The sequence below is a fragment of the Lithobates pipiens genome, unplaced genomic scaffold, assembly GCF_037356315.1.
Source record: "Lithobates pipiens isolate NorthernLeopardFrog02 unplaced genomic scaffold, aLitPip1_a1.2 Scaffold_16, whole genome shotgun sequence".
In the NCBI taxonomy this organism is placed as follows: domain Eukaryota; kingdom Metazoa; phylum Chordata; class Amphibia; order Anura; family Ranidae; genus Lithobates; species Lithobates pipiens.
In genome coordinates, this window is record NW_027507748.1 from 532,512 (window position 1) to 555,482 (window position 22,971).

The 22,971-nt window shown below is 45.5% G+C and overlaps 1 protein-coding gene across 2 annotated transcripts in view; it reads right to left on the minus strand.

Annotated features, from left to right (window-relative positions):
• The window catches only part of LOC143981520 (pregnancy-specific beta-1-glycoprotein 2-like), a 545,541-nt gene that overhangs the window by 43,740 nt on the left and 478,830 nt on the right, over positions 1–22,971 (minus strand). For both annotated transcript variants that reach the window (XM_077479391.1, XM_077479390.1), the window contains exon 2: positions 2,297–2,623. In XM_077479391.1, the coding sequence (XP_077335517.1) occupies positions 2,297–2,623 (327 nt within the window). The remainder of the gene's footprint in view (positions 1–2,296; positions 2,624–22,971) is intronic.

The following is a 22,971-nucleotide window of genomic DNA, read 5'->3' on the forward strand; positions in this document are numbered from 1 at the left end:
TGGCCCTCGGCAAATAGCTTGGGGTGTCTACTTTCCAAAATGGGGTCATTTGGGGGGGTTTTGTGCCATCTTGGCATTTTATGGCCGTCAAAACTGTGATAGGTAGTGATAGGTAGTGAGGAGTAAAATAAAAAAATTATGCCCTTAGAAATCCTGAAGGCGGTGCTTGGATTTCGGGGTCCTGTACGCGGCTAGGCTCCCAAAAAGTCCCACACATGTGGTATCCCTGTACTCAGGAGAAGCAGCAGAATGTATTTTGGGGTGTCATTTCACATATGCCCATAGCATGTGTGAGCAATATATCATTTAGTGACAACTTTGTGCAAAAAAAAAAAGTTTGTAATATTCCCGCAACTTGTGGCAAAATATAAAATATTCCATGGACTCAACATGCCTCTCAGTAAATAGCTTGGGGTGTCTACTTTCCAAAATGGGGTCATTTTGGGGGGTTTTGTGCTATTTTGGCTTTTTATGGCCTTCGAAACTGTGATAGGTAGTGAGGGGTGAAATCAAAAATTTGCACCCTTAGAAATCCTGAAGGTGGTGATTGGTTTTCGGGGTGCCGTACGCGACTAGACTCCCAAAAAGTCCCACACATGTGGTATCCCCATACTCGGGAGAAGTAGCTGAATATATTTTGGGGTGCAATTCCACATATAACCATGGCATGTGTGAGCAATATATCATTTAGTGACAACTTTTTGTAAAAATTTTTATTTATTTTTTTGTCATTATTTAATCCCTTGGGACAAAAAAAAAAATATTCAATAGTCTCAAGATGGCCCTCTGCAAATAGCTTGGGGTGTCTACTTTCTAAAATGGGGTCATTTGGGGGGTTGTACTGCCCTGCCATTTTAGCACCTCAAGAAATGAGATAGGCAGTCATAAATTAAAAGCTGTGTAAATTTCAGAAAATGTACTCTAGTTTGTAGACGCTATAACTTTTGCGCAAACCAAAAAATATACGCTTATTGACATTTTTTTTACTAAAGACATGTGGCTGAATACATTTTGGCCTAAATGTATGACTAAAATTTAGTTTATTCGATTTTTCTTATAACAAAAAGAAGAAAATATCATTTATTTTCAAAATTTTCGCTCTTTTTCCATTTATATCGCAAAAAATAAAAATCGCAGAGGCAATCAAATACCATCAAAAGAAAGCTCTATTTGTGGGAAGAAAAGGACGCAAATTTCGTTTGGGTGCAACATTGCATGACCGCGCAATTACCAGTTAAAGCAGTGCAGTGCGAAATTGGAAAAAGACCTCTGGTCCTTAAGGTGTTTATTGGTCCGGGGCTGAAGTGGTTAAACATGATTTTTTTTCCAAATTTTCCCTTTTTTTTGTTTGTTTAGCAAAAAAATTAAAAAATAATAAATACCACCAAAAGAAATCTCTATTTGTGGGGAAAACTGATAAAAATGTCATTTGGGTGCAGTGTTGTATGACTGTGTAATTGTCATTCAAAGTGCGTCAGCGATGAAAGATGAAAATCGGTCTGGGCAGGAGGGGGTTTAGTGCCCGGTAAGGAAGTGGTTACCCGCTCTAGACTGCGGATTATATAGACAGGAATATTATCCGCCATCTATGATTGGAAATCATTTCCTGTCCTCTGAGAACAAACACCGTGAAGGGGAAATATTGTGTTTTTATTTTATTATGATCAGGACTAAAAAATAAAACCTGTAATGTAAATCTATCATTTCTGTATATATTTCATATTCTCTATTCAGTCAGTGGGCGGGGCTTATTTGTTTTCTGCCCCTCCCACCTGCTCTGTTTAAATGTCTCTGTGCCCATCCCCCGATCTCTCCTCCCCTGGATAGGTGACCCTCCCCATCTCTGCTCTCCTCTGATTGGCTGACCCCATTCTTCACAGTACAGGTGATGTTCCAGGGCCCCGGTGACCCCACAATGGCGGTAATGTTATTGGAATAATTCCGCTGGGATCCTCCAATCACAGATAGACTGATATTCGGCTTAGTCCCCTCCTCCACCCTGCAGGAGATCTCAGCGCTGCCATTCCGGAGACATGAGACATGGAGGAGCGGAACCGATACTGGAACTGAGAGAGACAATCATTTCCATTGATCAGGTCCAATATATACACAGCATGCCCCTCCCCCACCCTTACCTATAATCAGGTGTGCAGACATCTTCCTGGAGACTGGAGGAGATAGATTGTGTCTGTGTGCACCCCTCCCCCAACACTAAATCCCCCCACTAACACGACACCCATTTTCTTCAGTCATGTGACCCCCATACACAGCGCTGTACAATCTCATCTGGACTTACCTTCTACATGGATGAAGTAATCATCTCTCTGCATAAGGTGTCCTGTAGAGTTCTGTATATACACCCGATATCTCCCGTCATTCTCCGGAGTCACATTGGATATGATCAGACTTCCATTCTCTGATATCCTTGTATTGGGGAAATATCTGAAATCAGACAGATAACAATTCCAGTGTACAGCTATTTCCTCCCAGTCTCCAGGAAATTCCTCATAGTACCAGTAAATCCGGTCACATCTCCAACTATCTGTAGGGTTGAGGGTGAGATGGATTCTGATGGGGATGAGAAGGTCAGATCCCGGCCGGGTGAATATTTCCTGGACTTTTCCTGTACAGACAGAATACAGATCCCAGTCAGGTCACAGTGTACTCCCCTCCCCCCTCATATAACATATATCCCTCTATGAGGATCCCAGAAATATTCGGATTCCACCTATCAGAGTCCTCCGGGTCTTCCTGGGATTCCTCTGTTTTCTTCCCATCTCAGATCATTGAGGAATCTCCTCTGACACCCCTATACTCTCCATTATTCTACCAATAAATCATCAATGAATAGACAATCATTCCTCCCCCCATTTCCCCTGCTGGAGTAAATTGGAGCGTCCTTTAGGCCGGGTTCACACCGGAGCGATGCGGGAACGCCGCGAATCCGCGGCGTTTTCCCGCATCGCATGCCTCCCGCCGGAAGTTCACACTGCCCTATGCGGACTGCTGGGAGTGTCAGTGAAATGTTAATGACACTCCAGATCAGTCCGCATATCGCAGTGCGATCTGCAAACTCGGACAGGAATCGGATCGCATGGTGTGAACACCCATGCGATCCGATTCTGCTGCGGACCAAAAAAAGGGTCCCGTGTGAGTTTGGGGCGGGTGCGATGCGAATTCAGCCATACTATCTGTATACTATCTGTATACTATCTGTATGGCTGAACTCACATCGCACAGAGATCTGATGTGATTTGCACTGCAGTGCGGTGGGAATCACATCCGGTTCTCGCTTCCTCAGCAGTGTGAACCCAGCTTTATTTGGCCTTCCTCTGGATCCTCTGTAGGTATAGGATTGTGTAGATGGGATTGGAGGATTTTTTTCTCTTTTATCATCGCTCCCAACCATCCCGGATTTTGAGGGACTGTCCCTGATTTGGAGCAATGTCCCTCTGTCCCTCTTTCCTCCTCATTTTGGTCTGATCTATAGAGTTGTATATAAAATGTACTTTCCTGGTGCATTATGACATCATACATATGGGTTGTGACTCCGCCCCCACAACCTGATAGGTCTGGTTAATTATAAATCAAAGACAGACCTGGCTCACAGCATTCTCCTTTTTATTCTCACCTGATCAGGACTGGAATCGCGAGGTATCCCTTACCAAATGTCGCCCCAGCTAGGGTTGCCACCTGTCCGGGATTCTCCCGGACAGTCCGGTTTTTACATCCTTTGCCCGGGTTTCTGACTGCCTGTCACCCGGACACCAGCCACCAGGGCATCCTCAAAAATACTTATAACACTCACATAAAATCTTAATCATAATTTAGGATCCATAACGTATTAGAATGTCACATATCTTTACATATATGTAACTGTCTGGATGGAAACAGCCCTAATTACAAGGGACTTGTTTCTCTCTGTGGAGGGATACAGAACATCCTGACCGCATTTCCCGATGCTCTGCTTCTAGTCCCGGCTACTGGAGCCGTGCCGGACTGTTCACTGTTCACAGACTGATCTAGTGGAGAGAGCTGTGAGTGTGTGGGTGGAGAGAGGGAGGAGCTATGAGTGTGTGGGCGGGGAAGAGCTGTGAGTGTGTGGGCAGGCAGAGGGAGGAGCTGTGTGTTTGTGGGTGGGCAGAGGAAGGAGCTGTGAGTGTGTGTGGGCAGAGGGAGGAGCTGTGAGTGTGTGGGTGGGCAGAGGGAGGAGCTGTGAGTGTGTGGGCGGGCAGAGGGAGGAGCTGTGAGTGTGTGGGTGGGCAGAGGAAGGAGCTGTGAGTGTGTGGGCGGGCAGAGGAAGGAGCTGTGAGTGTGTGGGTGGGCAGAGGGAGGAGCTGTGAGTGTGTGGGTGGGCAGAGGAAGGAGCTGTGAGTGTGTGGGTGGGCAGAGGGAGGAGCTGTGTGTGTGTGGGTGGGCAGAGGGAGGAGCTGTGTGTGTGTGGGCGGGCAGAGGGAGGAGCTGTGAGTGTCCCGGAAGGCAGAAGGAGGAGCTGTTAGTGTGCGGGCGGGCAGAAGGAGGAGCTGTGAGTGTGCGGGAAGGCAGAAGGAGGAGCTGTTAGTGTGCGGGCGGGCAGAGGGAGGAGCTGTGAGTGTTTGGGCAGGCAAAGGGAGGAGCTACATGGAGTGGGAGGAGGGGACAGCAGGACAGAGAGGGGAGGAGAGAAGCTGCCCATTACCAGACTACACATGAAAGTATTCATCTCATTAAGGAAAATTGTTGCCCATACCTACCGTCATTTTCCTTTCCTGGATCCTCCCCATGTCAGCCTACTATGGGTCAGCTCTGCCCCCTCTGACCCCTCCAGGACCACCTTTTTCCTAGCCCATAAAGGGCGGCTGTCTGCCCACACCAGTGTTCAAAAAATACCTGCCTCGCGACGGATAAACTGGGTGGGAATCCTCCGGCTGACATGGGGAGGATCCAGGAAAGGAAAATTACGGTAAGTATGGGCAACAATTTTCCTTATTCCTGGACCTCCCCATGTCCGCCTACTATGGGATGTAGCAGCTTTCTAAAAAGGGAGGGAAGACAAAAAATAAGCCAAACCCTCAATGTTACTCAAATTTTTAATGGGCGACAGCCGCCATAATAACCATAGAGCCAAATGTCTCCTCAGGCGGGAAAGCCAATTAAGCCTGTAATGCCTAATAAAAGGCATTGGGCACGCTCCAGTTTGCTGCTCTGCAAACTACCTCAGGGGCGACCTTTGCGTATGCTTCCCAGGATGCTGCCATACCCTTCATCGAATGTGCTTTGATCTCTGAAGGAGGAGGAAGGCACAGAGTTTTGTATGCAATATGCATGGTCTTTGACAAATCTGGAAGAAAAAACTCTGGATGTTGCCGGCATACCCTTTTAGGCCCCATTGGGAAACAAACTACAGCTGATCTGCTTTTAGACCATTTCAGGTAGGCTGAAACCGCAGAGCCCGGGTCTAACCTACTCCACTCATCATCAGCTGTATCTGCCGGAAAGGCTGGGAGAATGACCTCCTAGTTCATATGAAATCATATGGCAACCTTAGGTAGTAAGCTTGGAATCGGCCTAAGGACTATCATGTCTGGGAGCACCAAACAATATGGTTCTTTAGATGAGAAGGCGCACAACTCGGAGACCCTTCTGGCCGAGGCAACAGCTAGTAAAAAACAAAAAACTGTTAAAAGAAATAATGAACAAGAGAAAGGTTGATCAAATGGAGGAACCAGCGATGTTCCCAAGACTAGTGTTAAGTCCTCTTTTTGAAAAAACGATTTCAATGGAGGTCTGATTTCTATGGCTGCCCCTAAAAATCAGATCACCAACGGATGTAGAGAATATCTAGTACATGACATAGCCAACAAAGTGGGGATTTGACCCTTCAGGGAATTATAAGCTAACCCTTAGAGACCACTCTGCAGAAACTCCAAAATAGTAGACACTGAAGGAGATCCAAGGTCCCAACCCCTTTCTGTAGTATTCCAGATCTGGTGATAGGTTACATTTGTGGACCTCTTACGAGCCTGTCTCCACTACACCACCTGAGAGACCCAAGCCAGTTAAAGCCTCCCTCTCACTTTCAAGTTATTAACTTCATCCTCCTGCAGTTCGGGTGTCAGGCCCCACTCCACAGAAGGAGATTTTGACAAGGAGGCAGTGGGATTGGCGAGCCCAACTTTATCCTCCAAGTCAGAGGAAACCACGGCTCCCTGAGCCAGTAAGGTAAGAATACTATTGCTCTGATCCTTCCCACTAAATCTTCAGCAGGATTTTGAGAGCCAATGGAAGCAGCAGGAACACATAAACCAAGGGGAAGTTCCAAGACCTGGACAGAGCACTCTGACCCAACGCCTGTGGATGCCAGGTCCAGGATTAGAAGCAACGCAGTTGACAATTCTCCTCCAATGCCATAAGATCTATCGATTCAGGCCCCATTCGTTGTGATCCTCAAAGCCTCGACTCAAGTGATCTGCTAAAACCATTCCCAGGCCCTGGGAGATAAGATGCTGTAAGAGCCGAGATTCTTCTCTGCGCATAGGAAGATTGACATGTCACCTGAAGGAGAGGGCGACTTCTTGTGCCCCCTTGAGACACATAAGCCACCGTAATTGTTGCCCAAGAATCTAGACAGCTCGACCTTGCGACATAGGTTGGAACGCTAAGAGAGAGAGCGTCTGACAGCATCCAATCCTAGGAAATTCACAAAAGTTCCATTGGCCTTAAACCTGCTATCCCAGGCAGTGTGCCCGCAGCCTGCCAGACTGGCATTGATCGTCACCACTATTGGTTCTGAGGCCTTCAACGGAACTCCGCAGGAAAGATTGCAAGCTACTGACCTCCAAACCAGGGACCAGATTATCTGAATTGGCAGATAGAACTTCTTGTAGAAGGAGTGACGATCCCACTGAACAAGAAAGCTGCATTGAAATCTCCTTCTGCGTCACTTGACCCATGGGACTACTGGAACTGTGGCCAATAGAACCCCCAGATACTGCATGTATTCCTTCACCATCATCGAAGGCCTTGCTATCACTGCTTTTGTCTAAGACTGAATCTCCTGGACCTTCCTCTGAGGAAGAGAAACACCACCCTGTGTTGAATTGTACTCCTAAATACTCCAACATTCGGGTCGGATGCATCTGGCTCTTCCAATAGTTGAACGACCAAGCGAAACGAGCTAGTGTTTGCAGGTGAAATTCACATGTAGTAGAAGGAGTTCATTTGACAGACCCAGAAGTAGCATGTCGACTAGATAATGGAATATTTGCACTCCCTTGACCCTGAAAGTTGCGACAATAGCAGACAGAAGCTTTCAGAACAAATCTCAGAGCCGTGCAGAGACTGAATGGGAGACATTAAAAGTGAAAATGAGAGCCTTCCACGGAAAACCTGAGAAAGCGATGCTGAGATGCGTCTATGGAAACAAGAAGATGCGCATCTGCCAATTCGATGGAAACCATCCAGTCTCCTAAGTCCACAACGGGAATGATCATTTACACTGACTCCATTTTGAATGGTGGAACCTTCATGAAAGAATTCAGGACTTTGAGGCCAAAAAACTGGTCCGAATCCCCCTGAAGCCTTTGGGACCAAAAACAGAGGGGAACATACTCTTTGACCGAATTCGTGCCTTGGAACCGGAAGGATGGCCCTTGCTGCCAACAGCTCCCCTATATATTCTCTCAAACATCTGTAGGAAGCCCAGTTTCTATGAACAAGGTCTGATGGGGCCTTGTTCTGAACTCGAGACAATAATACAATCCAGGCATCCTGTAATTTGACTACCCAAACCCCCCCGAATTAGGCTAGTCTTGCTCCTACTTGAGAGGGTTAAGTGGAGACACCTTCAGAAGGACTTATTTGAAGCCTTAAGCCGCGTACACACGGGCGGACTGTCTGGCCTACTTAGTCCGCCGAAACACATTTCAGCGGACAGTCCGCTCGTGTGTGGGCTTCAGCGGACTTTTTCAGCGTGCAGTCTGGCGGACTAAGTATTTCGGAATTTCCGTAATACTGTCCGTCGGACTCGCATTTCGGCGGACGATCCGCCCGTACTTTTGAAATGAGCGGACTTTTCCCGCCCGGAGAAAAGTCCGCTCATTTCGAGCGGGTATCCAGGTAGGCGGGGCCCGCGAAGGAGACGTCGCTGGCCCCGCCGCCTGGTATGGACTTAAAGGGGAACCCCAACGCCGAAAAAAAATGGCGTGGGGGTCCCCCCCAAGTCCACAACAGACCCTTGTCCGAGCACGCTACCCGGCCGGCCAGGAAAGGGGGGCGAGCGAGCGAGCGCCCCCCCCTCCTGAGCCGTACCAGGCCGCGTGCCCTCAACATGGGGGGATGCCTTGGGGAAGGGGGGGCCGCGCGGCCCCCCCACCCCAAAGCACCTTGTCCCCATGTTGATGAGGACAAGGGCCTCTTCCCGACAACCCTGGCCGTTGGTTGTCGGGGTCTGCGGGCGGGGGGGCTTATCGGAATCCGGGAGCACCCTTTAATAAGGGGGCCCCGGATACCGGCCCCCCACCCTCTGTGAATGAGTATGGGGTACAATGTACCCCTACCCATTCACCTGTAAAATAAAAGTACCAAAAAAAACACAACACACAAGATAAAATACTTTATTGCACAGCTCCGGGGGTCTTCCGTCTTCGGGGGTCTTCTCGCCGGACTCCTCCGCTATCTTCTTGCAGCTCTTTTGCTAGCGGAGGAGTCCGGCTTTCTTCCTCGCCGCCGGCCTCTTCTCCCGAATTCGGGGGTCTTGTCCCCCTCTTCGGTTCTTCTGCCGGGCCACCGCGCCTTCTTATAGCTCTTTTACAGGCGGTGGCCCGGTCTTCTGTCGCCACCGCCGCCGCCCCTTCCGTTCTTCTTCTTCTTCTTCTCCAGGAGATGTTGCCTCGACGATCTCTCCGGCCGGAATGCCAGGGACGCACTGCACGGCCACTTATATAGGGACAATGAGGCGGTGTCACATGGCTTTATGTCACATGGGTTGGTCACATGGGTTGATGTCACATGGGGACTATGACATCGTAAGGGGGCGGGGTCACCATGTGACACCAACCCATGTGACATAAAGCCATGTGACACCGCCCCATTGTCCCTATATAAGTGGCCGCGCAGTGCGTCCCTGGCATTCCGGCCGGAGAGATCGTCGAGGCAACATCTCCTGGAGAAGAAGAAGAAGAACGGAAGGCAGGGGCGACGGCGGCGACGGCGGCGACAGGAGACCGGGCCACCGCCTGTAAAAGAGCTATAAGAAGGCGCGGTGGCCCGGCAGAAGAACCGAAGAGGGGGACAAGACCCCCGAAGTCGGGAGAAGAGGCCGACGGCGAGGAAGAAAGCCGGACTCCTCCGTTAGCAAAAGAGCTACAAGAAGATAGCGGAGGAGTCCGGCGAGAAGACCCCCGAAGACGGAAGACCCCCGGAGCTGTGCAATAAAGTATTTTATCTCGTGTGTTGTGTTTTTTTTGGTACTTTTATTTTACAGGTGAATGGGTAGGGGTACATTGTACCCCATACTCATTCACATAGGGTGGGGGGCCGGTATCCGGGGGCCCCCTTATTAAAGGGGGCTCCCGGATTCCGATAAGCCCCCCGCCCGCAGACCCCGACAACCAACGGCCAGGGTTGTCGGGAAGAGGCCCTTGTCCTCATCAACATGGGGACAAGGTGCTTTGGGGTGGGGGGGCCGCGCGGCCCCCCCTTCCCCAAGGCACCCCCCCATGTTGAGGGCACGCGGCCTGGTACGGCTCAGGAGGGGGGGGGCACTCGCTCGCTCGCCCCCCTTTCCTGGCCGGCCGGGTAGCGTGCTCGGACAAGGGTCTGTTGTGGACTTGGGGGGGACCCCCACGCCAATTTTTTTCGGCGTTGGGGTTCCCCTTTAAGTCCATACCAGGCGGCGGGGCCAGCGACGTCTCCTTCGCGGGCCCCGCCTACCTGGAGACGCGCTCGAAATGAGCGGACTTTCCTCCGCGTGTGTGGGCGAGTCCGTTCATTTCAAAAGTAGGGCGGATAGTATGGCGGACTTAGTACGCCGTATTAGTCCACTCAAAAAGTGGTGTGTGTGGTCAAGTCTGTTCATTCGAAAGTCTGACGGACTAAGTTGGCCAGACAGTCCGCCCTGTGTGTACGCGGCTTTAGAAGCTTTGTTGGCCCTGGGCTTGGAAGGTTTCTGGAGTATCGAGGACCCCTCTGGATTAGGAGACGATTATACATTCATATGCCTTTTGTGACCCCCTGTAGTGGGGGGGTCATGATTTTCTGGCAAGCGGCAAATTTAATTATTTGGTGGCGGATCAAGCACTACTTAATCGCATACAGCAGTGGATCATTTATGGTTCATTTGTGGAGGATTTTATTCACATTCTTTATTAACACAGAGAACTTTCTTTGATTTATACATACAGACTTGTTGATCTATACACTGGGTGTATTTAGAGTTTGTGTTATTATATATAGGGGCATGCGGCTTGGTCCTATATTGCAAGGAACAGGCGGTTCGCATGGTCTGAGTTTGTAACATTTATATGTATTTATCACTTATGGTTTGATTTCATATTAATTTATGTTTAGAGGCTGAGAACAGCCCATAATTCATTCTTACTGTATATACTGTATATATATATACACATCTTGATGTTTGTGGGATTTAGCGCAGCTTATATTTTTGTCTTTAGTTTTTTTCTGTAGTTATGTGACACAGTTAAGCCGCAGCCAAATCTGATCTGTTCAGGATCAATCTATATAATTGTTTATTGTGTTTCACCTTAGCGCAGTTTTTTTTTCCTTTTTTTTTTCAATTAATTAATTTAGTTTAGTTATATTTGTTAAATTCATTACATTTGTTTTTGGATTTTGTTTCGTTTTCTACTGAATTCAAAAAATCGTTCGCATTCGAAAATATTTCAACCGAATTCGAAAATATTTCTATCGGATTTGAAAATATTTTGCAACCCGATTTTGGGGCCACATATGTCAGGGTTACTTGGTGCTAGAAACCCCAAATTTGTAGATGTTGTAGTGCTATTTCTATTGTATTTGCATACCAAATTTGGTGTTTCTAGCTATAAGTGGCCCCGAGATATGTGGCCCCAAAGTCGGGTCGCAAAATGTCATTCTCTGCTGCAGAAAAGTACTTGGCATATTGCACATATCCCAGGTCACTTGGTGCTAGGAACCCCACAACTTGTGGCAGGTGACATGGCAAGTGGACAATACACAACTTGTGGCAGGTGACGTGGCAAGTGGACAATACACAACTTGTGGCAGGTGACGTGGCAAGTGGACAATACACAACTTGTGGCAGGTGACGTGGCAAGTGGACAATACACAACTTGTGGCAGGTGATGTGGCAAGTGGACAATGCACAACTTGTGGCAGGTGACGTGGCAAGTGGACAATACACAACTTGTGGCAGGTGACGTGGCAAATGGACAATACACAACTTGTGGCAGGTGACGTGGCAAGTGGACAATACACAACTTGTGGCAGGTGACGTGGCAAGTGGACAATACACAACTTGTGGCAGGTGACGTGGCAAGTGGACAATACACAACTTGTGGCAGGTGATGTGGCAAGTGGACAATCCACAACTTGTGGCAGGTGACGTGGCAAGTGGACAATGACATACAACATATGTATTTGCCTTGTGATCGACATCCGTGACTTCTTCAATCAGACATGCTGACAACTTCATTGATGTGATAAATATAAATGAAATAAGATGTGTGTTTTGCACTGTACACTGCAAGTATGAGAAGTTGATGACAGATGTATATAAGTAACTAACCATCTTCCAAAATTTCTAATTCAAACAGAAAAGATTAGAACAGAATAGAAAAAAATATATAATTTAATAGAATAAAATAGAATATACAACCATCTTCTGAAATTCGAATTTCAAATAGAATAAATTTGAATTCCGAATAGTATGAATTCTAATTTTTAAATGAATTCATTTTAAATTTGGATAGAAAAGATTATAATAAAATAGAAAAGAGACTAGAAAACAATAGAACAGAAGAATAGAATATATTATACTTTATTCTGTTCTGTTCTATTGTTTTTCTAGTCTATTCTTTTATATTCTATTAAAATCTAAATCATTATATACTAAATGTGAATTTCGTAAGATGGTTTTATATATATATATTTTTTTTTTTTCCTCGACGTTTGAATTTCGTATAGAATGAACTTGAATAGAAAAGATTAGCATGGAAATAGAGAATAGACTAGAAAAACAATAGAACAGAATAGAATATAGATACTATCTATTTCATTTTTTTTTTTTTTTTTTTTGCAGATTACTATTTGTTTCCATAAGATCTGCAGACTATTAGCATCTATTTCATTTTTTTGCAGATCTCCTGCAGACTATTAACATCTATTTCATTTTTTTTTTTTTTGCAGATCTCCTGCAGACTATTAGTATTTATTTCGTTTTCTCACCAGATCTCCTGCAGACTATGAGCATCTATTTCTTTTTTTAGCAGATCTCCTGTAGACTATTAACAGCCATTTCACTTCTTTTTCTTGCAGATCTCATGCAGACTGTTAGAATCAATTTAATTTGTTTGCAGATTACTATTTATTTTCATCAGATCTCCTGCAGTCTATTAACATCTATTTAATTTTTTTTGCAGATCTCCTGCAGACTATTAGCATCTATTTCATTTTCATTTTCTTTTTCTTTTTTTGTATTAGAACAGCCATTTCTTTTAGTTCAGCAGGTCTCCTGCAGACTATTAGCATCTATTTTTTTTTGCAGATTACTATTTATTTCCATCAGATCTCCTGCAGACTATTAGCATTTATAGATTTTGTTTGCAGATCTCCTGCAGACTATTAGTATCTATTTAAATTTCTCATCATATCTGCAGACTATAAGCATCTATTTATTTTTTGCTGGTCTCCTGCAAACTATTAGCAGCCATTTCCCTGTGTATAGAGATATAAGCAGTGATGATGTCTCTCTTGTTGTCTATTCCTCAAACTGTTCCTCCATTCATATATGAAATAGATGCTAATAGTCTGCAGGAGATCTGCTGAAATAAAGGAAATGGCTGCTCTAATGCAAAAAATAAAAAGAAAATAAAAATGAAATAGATGCTATCTCAGGTACACTTATAGCTAGATACAAATTTGGTATGCAAACACAGAAGAACTAGCACTACAACATCTCCAAAGTCGGGTCGCAAAATGTTAAGCACTTTTCTGCAGCAGAGAATGACATTTTGCGACCCAAATTTTGGGCCCCATGCCTCAGGGTCTCTTGGTGCTAGAAACTCCACATTTGGAGATGTTGTAGTGCTAGTTCTACTGTGTTTGCATACCAAATTTGGGATTTCTAGCTATAAGTGTACCTGAGATACGTGGCCCCAAAGTCGGGTTACAAAATGTCATTCTCTGCTGCAGAAAATTACTTGGCATATTGCCCATATCTCTGGGTCACTTGGTGCTAGGAATCCCACAACTTGTGGCAGGTGACATGACAAGTGGACAATCCACAACTTGGTCACGTGGCACTCATGGCCGGTCATGTGGCACTTGTAGCAGGTCACGTGCCACTTGTGGCCAGTCACGTGGCAGGTGTCATGGCAAGTGGACAATACACAACTTGTGGCAGGTGATGTGGCAAGTGGACAATACACAACTTCTGGCAGGTGACGTGGCAAGTGGACAATACACAACTTGTGGCAGGTGACGTGGCAAGTGGACAATACACAACTTGTGGCAGGTGATGTGGCAAGTGGACAATACACAAAATGTGGCAAGTGGACAACACACAACTTGTGGCCAGTGATGTGGCAAGTGGACAATCCACAACTTGGTCACGTGGTAGGTTACGTGGCACTTGTGGCTGGTCACATGACACTCCTGGCAGGTGTCTTGGCAAGTGGACAATACACAACTTGTGGCAGGTGATGTGGTAAGTGGACAATACACAACTTGTGGCAGGTGATGTGGTAAGTGGACAATACACAACTTGTGGCAGGTGATGTGGCAAGTGGACAATACACAAAATGTGGCAAGTGGACAACACACAACTTGGGGTTCGGGTTAGGCTTAGGGTTGGGGTTAGGGTTTCCCCTTGAAGAATAAGGCTTGGACTCAGTGATTGGAATATAATAAAATAATATTTTATACTATTCTGTTCAGTTGTTTTTCTAGTCTATCCTTTTCTATTCTAATTCATTCTATAGGAAATTCAAATTTAGGAAGATGGCTATATATATACTTATATATATAGATATATATCCATCTATATATCCATCTATCTATCTATCTATCTATCTATCTATCTATCTATCTATCTATCTATCTATCTGTAAAACCATCTTCTGAAATTCTAATTTAGTATAAAAATTGGGATCAAATTTGAATATAAAATATTAGAATAGAAAATAATAGAAAAGAATAGACTAAGAATAAACTATAATAAAATATAATATATATTATTTTAGTTTCCATTGTTTTGAGTTATTTTCAAATCTATTCTCAAATTCTAAAATTATACTATTCAAAATTATAATTTCAGAAGAAGGTCATATTGTTCTATTGTATTTTATTACATTCTATAGAATTCTATTCTGTTTTTTACTATTCTTGTATTTTCATTCTATTGTGTTATTATTTTATATTCTACTGGATTCTCTCAGTTACTTCAGCCCTTCCCGGCTCTTGTTAAGAAAACCAACCCGTACGTGGTGTTCTTCTAAAGAGTCCTCGCCCTCCTCTGGAATGCTCAAAGTACACTGGGTACCCAGAGGCATTAAAGTCAGGTGGATCCGCACCCCAGGCCATAGCCTTCCTGGGGGCTGGTCAGGAGGACCAGGACCATGTAATCAGCACAGCATACTGGACCGGAACCTCAAACCATGTGACATCTGTGTCTTAAATACCCTCTCCCAGAGGGCACAGCGGGAGGCCACTCCCACTGACCTGACTCCGAGAGGGAATAATTCAAGCGCCTAACCAGACCATAGTTCCACGCCTGCCACCATAGTCAGCGCCCCCCTGTGGCCAGGCTGAACATCTCACAGTCCAGTTGGACTAACACAGAAGTCAAAATTAGGCAAATAGACCCAAACCAAACTGCAGTTTGGGTAAAGTTAAATTTTGAAAAAAACATAGTGTGTGCTCTTCAGGAGTCCGCCGCTACACACTCCCCCTGCTTATTTAGACGATGTCCCCATCATCTGGGAAAGACAGGAAAAAAGAAACCCAGAGCTAACAACTAGACCTACAAAAAAAACATTAAAGTACCTGAATGTTTGGGTGGGGAAGGAAAAAAGGAAAGGAAAGCAACAGTAAAACTTTCACATTACAGCAACACAGAATTATCGTACATTACAGTTACCACCCAAGCCTGTCTATCTAGCCCACCCATTCTCCGGTGTCTTGATAGATGTTCTCCAGTGAATCCTGGAAAAGAAAAAAACATATATACAATACTTTACACCTAACTGTTAGAAAGCAGGATTCCACCAATCTCCGTGGATTTCTCTTTTCTAACCCTTAAAACTTCTTAAACTTCTAAAACCATTTTTTTCAAAGCAGTACTAATTGCCCGTCCTCTGACTAACTACCCCAAAGTTCAGTAGTTTCAAAGAAAAATGCAAAGGAGATGAAAACCCAGAAAAGCTCTCCTTGCAAATTCAAAGTCTTGACTCAGGAACAGTTCACCAGTAGAAACGGGGATCAGGCAAAGTTAAGTCTCTCCCCTGAGCATCCACAGTAGTAACAAAGTACACAGCACTGTCTTTATCAGGTCTGCAGATCACAACGTTGTCCTCACAGATGTGCCGACCGTAACTCCAATGCCGTAAGCATCTGACAAACCGTTCATAAAGCTCCAGTGAAAAGGCCTTTTTCCGGAGCGGCTTTGGTACTTTTAAATAGCTCCAAACATCGTCCTCGTACCAGGCCTCATGGTTCTTTTCAATGACAGTCATCATGTCCCTTGGAACATAGGGGAATTCCAACCCCACCCTCTGTTGCCACCCGCCTATTCTCACAGTCTCAGAGACCCGATTGGCCTCATCTAGATCGGGCAGTTTTTTTTTTACCAAGCATGGCTTAGTAACTACCAGCCTCTAGTAGAAAGTCTAAAAGGGTACTCACGACAACTTGGGTTCGAAGTGCCAGTCGTCCCCCTCATCAGAGCCAGAACTGTTCCCTGAGCTCTGTGATGACTCCCCTGTTGGCCGGCAGTTTCCGGTAACAACCCCCGCAGCCTTCCTATGCCTTCTTCTTCCAGATGTTTGACCCAGGGTGGCATATAGACGATCCAGCTTTAGGGCCACAAGGAGTGCAGGGCTGCTTCCCTTCTATGCCGTTGAGTTCCTCTGCAGTGATACTCGCAGTAGGGGTCCACAACCTCCGGACTTTAGGGGGTGCAGAATCCTCTCACCAATGTGAGCTCCAACCGATGCTTATGGGGCGTAGACAATCACCTCCTCAGTTGCCACACCCATGATCCAGTCCATGAGGTAGGTCTGAGGTAACTCAGTGGGCTCGACCTTGAACATGTATTCCCCACACTTTTTGCACCTGGAGAAAGGCCGAGGGTTAGTGACTAGGCTGTCGCACTTTCCACACAGCATACCCAGGCCCTCAATGTCTCCTGTGGTATACAGAATAAAATGCCCCTGCAGCAGCAGGCGAATGCCCGTATCCGTCAGTACAGTACCAGGCAACTGTATTCCTGCGGGACCCCTTCCAAGAGGCATCCTGGGTCCTGGCGCAGGCTGCATTACTGGGACACTGTACATTTTCCAGAAAACTTTTTCTCCAAACTCAGAGAAAAAAATGTCAACCGCTCTTTCCTCCTTCCGCAGCACACTCTCACGCGGTGCCTCGTGCAGGAAAGAACAACTCAGACTCCTCCCACTGGGGTGCTCAGGTTGTGCAACTTCGCAGGCTCTTTGGCAAGGGCTCCTCCCACGCTTACGCACCTCAGTGAAAGTCCGAGTAAAGATGGCGCAGTTACAAAACACAACCCTCTGTCCTTGCTTTACCACATGTACAGTTCCATTTGCGAGGTAAAGGTAAAATCCCGGACTACGAGCCCCCACATGTACCACTAACCCCCGAAGGCGCTGCTGGTTATTTTTGGGCTTACCGTTACCTTCCACTTCTTCTTGTTGCGCGTCTAGGGGATGTCCTGTGGTAGATAGTCCAGTACAATAGACAATAGATCCGCTTGAATGGATTTTATTTGCAAACTTCAATCATTGAACAGTCTTTCAACTTGGGATCAGAGGGTTGGGAAGGAAAGTTTAGGTTCTCTCAATGTCAAAGTCTATAAACATTATGGAACTTGCTTACTTTGACTGCATCCAGAGAATAGCCAATCACAGCTGGATGAGCATTCAGATTGGACAGTCCCTCTCTCACAAGGCCCAGCAGCCAACCAGGTGTTACTCAGGAACAAAGTCTTTGTCACAGACGTTGTTACAGAACACGTGGGAAACTAATCTGTAGGATACCTGGATCTTTCAGCCCACTTGGCGATATCCACAAGACCGGATTCTCTCGGTTACTTCAGCCCTTCCAGGCTCTTGTTAAGAAAACCAACCCGTACGTGGTGTTCTTCTAAAGAGTCCTCCCCTGGAAGGCTTGAAGTCCAATGGGTCTCTCCCAGACCGGAGACGGCACCCAACCACCTCAGAATCCTGCTCTAGTTTCCATACCTTGGGCTAGCCAGCCCAGAGGCATTAAAGTCGGGTGGATCCGCACCCCAGGCCATAGCCTTCCTGGGAGCTGGTCAGGAGGACCAGGACCATGTAATCAACACTTCATACTGGACCGGAACCCCGAACCATGTGACATCCGCATCCTAAATACCCTCCTCCAGAGGGCACAGCGAGAGCCGCACTGCCACTGACCTTAGTCCGAAAGATAGTAACTTAAGCGCCTGACCAGACCCTATATCCATGCCTGCCACAAGAGACAGCGCCCCCTGTGGTCAGACTGAACATCTCACAGCCCAGTCAGACTAACACAGAAGTCAAATTTAGACAAATAGACCCAAACCAAACTGTAGTTTGGGTAAAGTTTTAACTTTGAAAACACATAGTGTGTGCTCTTCAGGAGCCGCCGCTACATAAGAAACCAGAAGCAACAAGTATTTCATGACTTCCGGGTCCACCGGTTGGAAACAATCCATTACTGGCTTGGAAAAAAGCATCGGGTCATAACGATCTTGGTTTTCTCCGATCCTTTTAAGGGCAGAGGAGAGATGTGGGGTCTAACAGACACGAGATCTCCCAGTAAAGAGGACCTGTCATGGCCCATACTATCACAAGGCATGTTCACACCTCCCAACATTCTGAGACGGCAATGAGGGACCCCTACTAGCAAACGTATGTAGGCATATGACACGCCTCCTGCCACACCCCCTTAAAAGAGAATTAGCCAAAAAAGAAGGTTATTTAAAGCCACAAGGACTTTTTTTTTACCACCACTATTCCTTTATATTGGCTTTTAAAATGTACAAATGCAGCAATTTAGAAATCAGATGAAAGGTTTAGCTCTGGGAAACACTTTTTGAAAGATAAAAAGTGCATTTTATATACAACTCTATAGATCAGAGCAACATGAGGGGGACAGAGGGACAGAGGGACAGAGGGACATTGCTCCAAATCAGGGACAGTTGGGAGTTTTGCATGTTGTTCATCTCTTGTTATAGCAATAAAGTGTTTTTTTTTCAAAAAACAAAATCAATGGCAGAGTGTAAATAAATAAAGTGCCCCCCGTCCCCCCATCCTCCCATCCCCCATCCCGGTGTTTTTTTTTAAAACAAAAGTTGCATTTGAAAAAACTGCTGCACGAATTCCACGTGACTTAAAATATTGAAACACCCGCCATTTTATTCTCCAGGGTCTCAGCTGTAAAAATATATCATGTTTTTGGGGTTCTAAGAAATTTTTCAGCAATAAATACAGATTGTTGCATGTAAACAAAAAGTGTCGGAATCGGTCGGGTCTTCATGTGGTTACAATTGTACTCACCCAGGAAACGGCTACAAACTTCAGTGCCCACAATGTGTCCATAGGTGGCGCTGTAAAACCTCTCCCATGTGATGAGTTTAGAGACCACCATAAATGATTGTGGAACGATCGCTCTCACTCCGGGGGGTATCTGTAGAACAATCGTCATTTCCATACCTAGGTGATTATCTTCGATCCTTACCTAGGTTCCAGTGTAAGCTGGTCACATGACCTCTGCCCCAGGTTTCCTGTGTCAGGGTGTCTCCTTTCCTTTGCTGCATTCTATGGAGTCACCGTTGTATGCAGAGACTAGACTTGTGTCTCCCTACACTGTGTGCAGCAATAGAAACACACAGCCCCATAGCCTAGGATGATAAGACACTCCCCTCCTCCTCCCTCCTCCTCCCTCCTCCCCCTCCCTTCTCCAAGCTAACAGACTGACTGAAGCCAGAACTGCCCTTTTATCTCTTTCTTATGTAGACTGGAAGTTCAGGGAAGCAGCACAGAGAGATCAGGAGGCAGCAGCATTGAAAGGTGTAAAGCGCTGGGTGAGGGTTTTACAAACAGATTACTGGGGAATGTTTATTTTATTGTACATAATGAGGGTTTAATATGAATATAACTGTATGGTTATGACATAGGGGGTAAGAAGAGTCCGGAAGAGACTAAATCTTCATCACTTCCGGGTTCATTCACCCGAGGACCAATCAATGAACAGACATTCACTGATCTCCCTCCCTCCATTCCGCCCACAGACACCCACAATGGTCATCCCAGGCCAGGATACATGGGGGAGGAGGGGCAGCAGAGGCCAGGATACATGGTGGGGGAGGGGCAGCACGGCTGTGTGTGGCTCCGCCCACAGTGGGTGGGGCTTGTAGAGAGTGCGCCGATGACCCCTCCCTGATGTAGTGGAGTGGGACTTAAGTCTTACAGGTTTTTTCTTCGGAAAGCAGCCACAGTGTAGAAAAGCCTGTCCCCTGCCTACATGCTGCAGAGAAGAACCCTTCATCTCTGGGGGGAAGCAGTGGTCTCTCTGCAACTCCAACACACCCCTTTTCTGGGTCATCTCTAGAGCTCTGAGATCAGCACAGCTCATGCTCCATACTGATTGGAGGGCTCTAGCTCTGACTCATCGGGGTTTATGGCAGACCTCTGCAGAGAGACCACTGCTTCTACACAATGAGCCAAGGGCTCCAGCATGTTGGCAGGGGACAGGCTTTTCTACTTATACTGTGGTTACTTTCTAAAGGAAAACACATTGTAAGACACGTAACATTGTGATGTTCCTGGAATGTATGAAGCTGATTTACACTGGAAGTCCAATAGATGGATGGATGTCTCCCCTACATGGTGCAGCATTAAAGTGGTTGTAATCCCTCCTTATACCCAGTGAGGTGACCGGCCTCAGGTGACACACAGAGATGACACAAATCCTCCTACATAAGTTGTACCTGTGTCTGAGGTTTATAACCACTTTAACCCTTCATACCCCCATGATAAGAGAAAGATCTCGTGTCCCCTTTATGTAAATCCCAGAAATGTCTGGAGGGGTTGGAATAATGATACCCCCAACCCAACATTTGATGTGAAAATGGCCTAATGTAGCTGAATGTGTAATAAAGTGCCTACACCTCGATCCTTGAAACTTTGCACAACCCAAATTCTCAACTTCCCAAACCTATCCTAGAAGTTTCATGGATTTCAGTTTCCCACAAAGAAAATTAGGGACATTAAGCTTGTTTTTTGGAGAGCTTAATATGGTTTAACGTACAAAAAAAATTACTTAGATGTTAACCAAGTTCCCCCAAACTGCTCACAACAGAAGACTCTACCTATACCAACATATTCAAGAACATTTCCGGTCATTTGGTAAATCATACCAAAAAAATCCACATGTAAAATCCTAAAACATTTGCCTTAATGTGACAAGAGCTCAATGTACCACAATGCACCTAAACCTCAATTAGTTGTCTTAAAACTTTGCAGAACCTAAATTATCAACTTCCCAAACCTATCCTAGAAGTTTCATGGATTTCAGTTTATCACAAAGAAAACTAGGGACATTAAGCTTGTTTTTTGGGGAGCTTAATGTGGTGCTTAAATCAGAGTTCCACCAAAAAATGGAACTTCCGCTTTAAGTGAAGGTGACCCCCTGACATACCACATTTTTTTGGGGGGGTAGTGGATACCCTCTTTTTAGAGGGTTCCAGCTCCCACTTCCTCCCATGGCACTGCGGCGCCGGAAGGAAGATCACCTCTCCCCCCTCCCTCTTGGCAATCATCTGGAACACGTCACAGGTCCCAGACGATTGCCCGGCCAGGCACAGTGACAATGACGGTGCCACAGAGAGGAAGGGGAGAGGAGCGGGGTTTCATTCTCCGCATCGCTGGACCCCTGGGACAGGTGAGTGTATGATTAATAAAAGTCAACAGATACACTTTTTGTAGCTACTGACTTTTATATGGGTGGAACTCCACATTAATCTACAAAAAAGAACTTAGATGTTAACCAATTTCCCCCCAAACTTACACAATACATGAATCTATCTGTGCCAAAATATTTTAAAAAATTCAGGTTATTTGGTAGAGAAAATTGAGTACTGTCCGTGATACTTTTTTTATTTGCACTAACATACAATTTTTCAGGACAAGCTTTCGGGGTCTGTCCCCTTCTTCAAGGTCCAAGCAGTACTGATTTACACATTTTTAAGCAGAATGTAAAAAAAAAAAAAAGAAAAATACCTCTGAGGGAAAGAAGAGAGAAAAAAAAAAAACACATACAAATCAATGGCAATAAAGATAAGAGAAGAGTTAGTGAGATAAGACAGAGGGAGAGCTATGGAATGGAGGGGGAGGGGGTGCTGGTCACAGAGGGGGTTGTAAAACTTTAGTATAATGAGTAAGGAATCCTATATCTAAATTCAGCCCATTATTTTTTGTGTCAAAAAGAATTATCATTCTCAGTTCAAAGGTTTTCCTTTCCTGGATAGTTCTGAAATTCCCTTTAAGAACTAAAACATTGAGGTCTTCTGTAGTGCGGTCCGGTTGTGAGAAGTGATGTCCCCCAGGTGTACATAAACTGTCTTCTTTATGTTCCTCGATGGTGTGTCGGGGGAAATTCATCCTCACTTGTAACTTCTGTCCTGTTTCACCAACATAAGATCCTTTGCTGCACCTCTTGCATTGGATGAGGTCCACCACATTACTGGAGGTACAGCTGTAAGATCCCGTGATACTGAAGGTCCCGTTTGTGTGTGTGGGACACTTTCGGAGGCATTGATCTGGTTGCATAGTTTGCAGCGCTTTTTATTGCAGGGTTTGCTTCCATTATTTGTGACTTCATAATCAGAGTGACGTTTCCTGCTGATTGGTTTGTGTCTGAGGTCGGGTGGATGTCTGAAAGCCAATAATGGGGGTAGTTGGAATATTCCTTTCAGAGTTTCATCCTCTGTTATGATGGGTTGTAAATCTTTGATGCAAAAGGTGCAGCAAAGGATCTTATGTTGGTGAAACAGGACAGAAGTTGCAAACGAGGATGAATTTACACCGACACACCATCAAGGAACATAAAGAAGAGAGTTTATGTACACCTGGGGGACATCACTTCTCACAACCGGACCACCCTATAGAAGACCTCAATGTTTTAGTTCTTAAAGGGAATTTCAGAACAATCCAGGAAAGGAAAACCTTTGAACTAAGAATGATAATTCTTTTTGACACAAAAAATAATGGCCTGAATTTAGATATAGGTTTCCTTACTCATTATACTAAAGTTTTACAACCCCCTCTGTGACCAGCACCCCTCCCCCCTCCATTCCGTAGCTCTCCCTCTGTCTTATCTCACTAACTCTTCTCTTATCTTTATTGCCATTGATTTGTATGTGTTTTTTTTCTGTTGTTTTTTTTCTCTCTCTTCTTTCCCTCAGAGGTATTTATTTTATTTTTTTTACATTCTGCGTAAAAATTTGTAAATCAGTACTGCTTGGACCTTGAAGAAGGG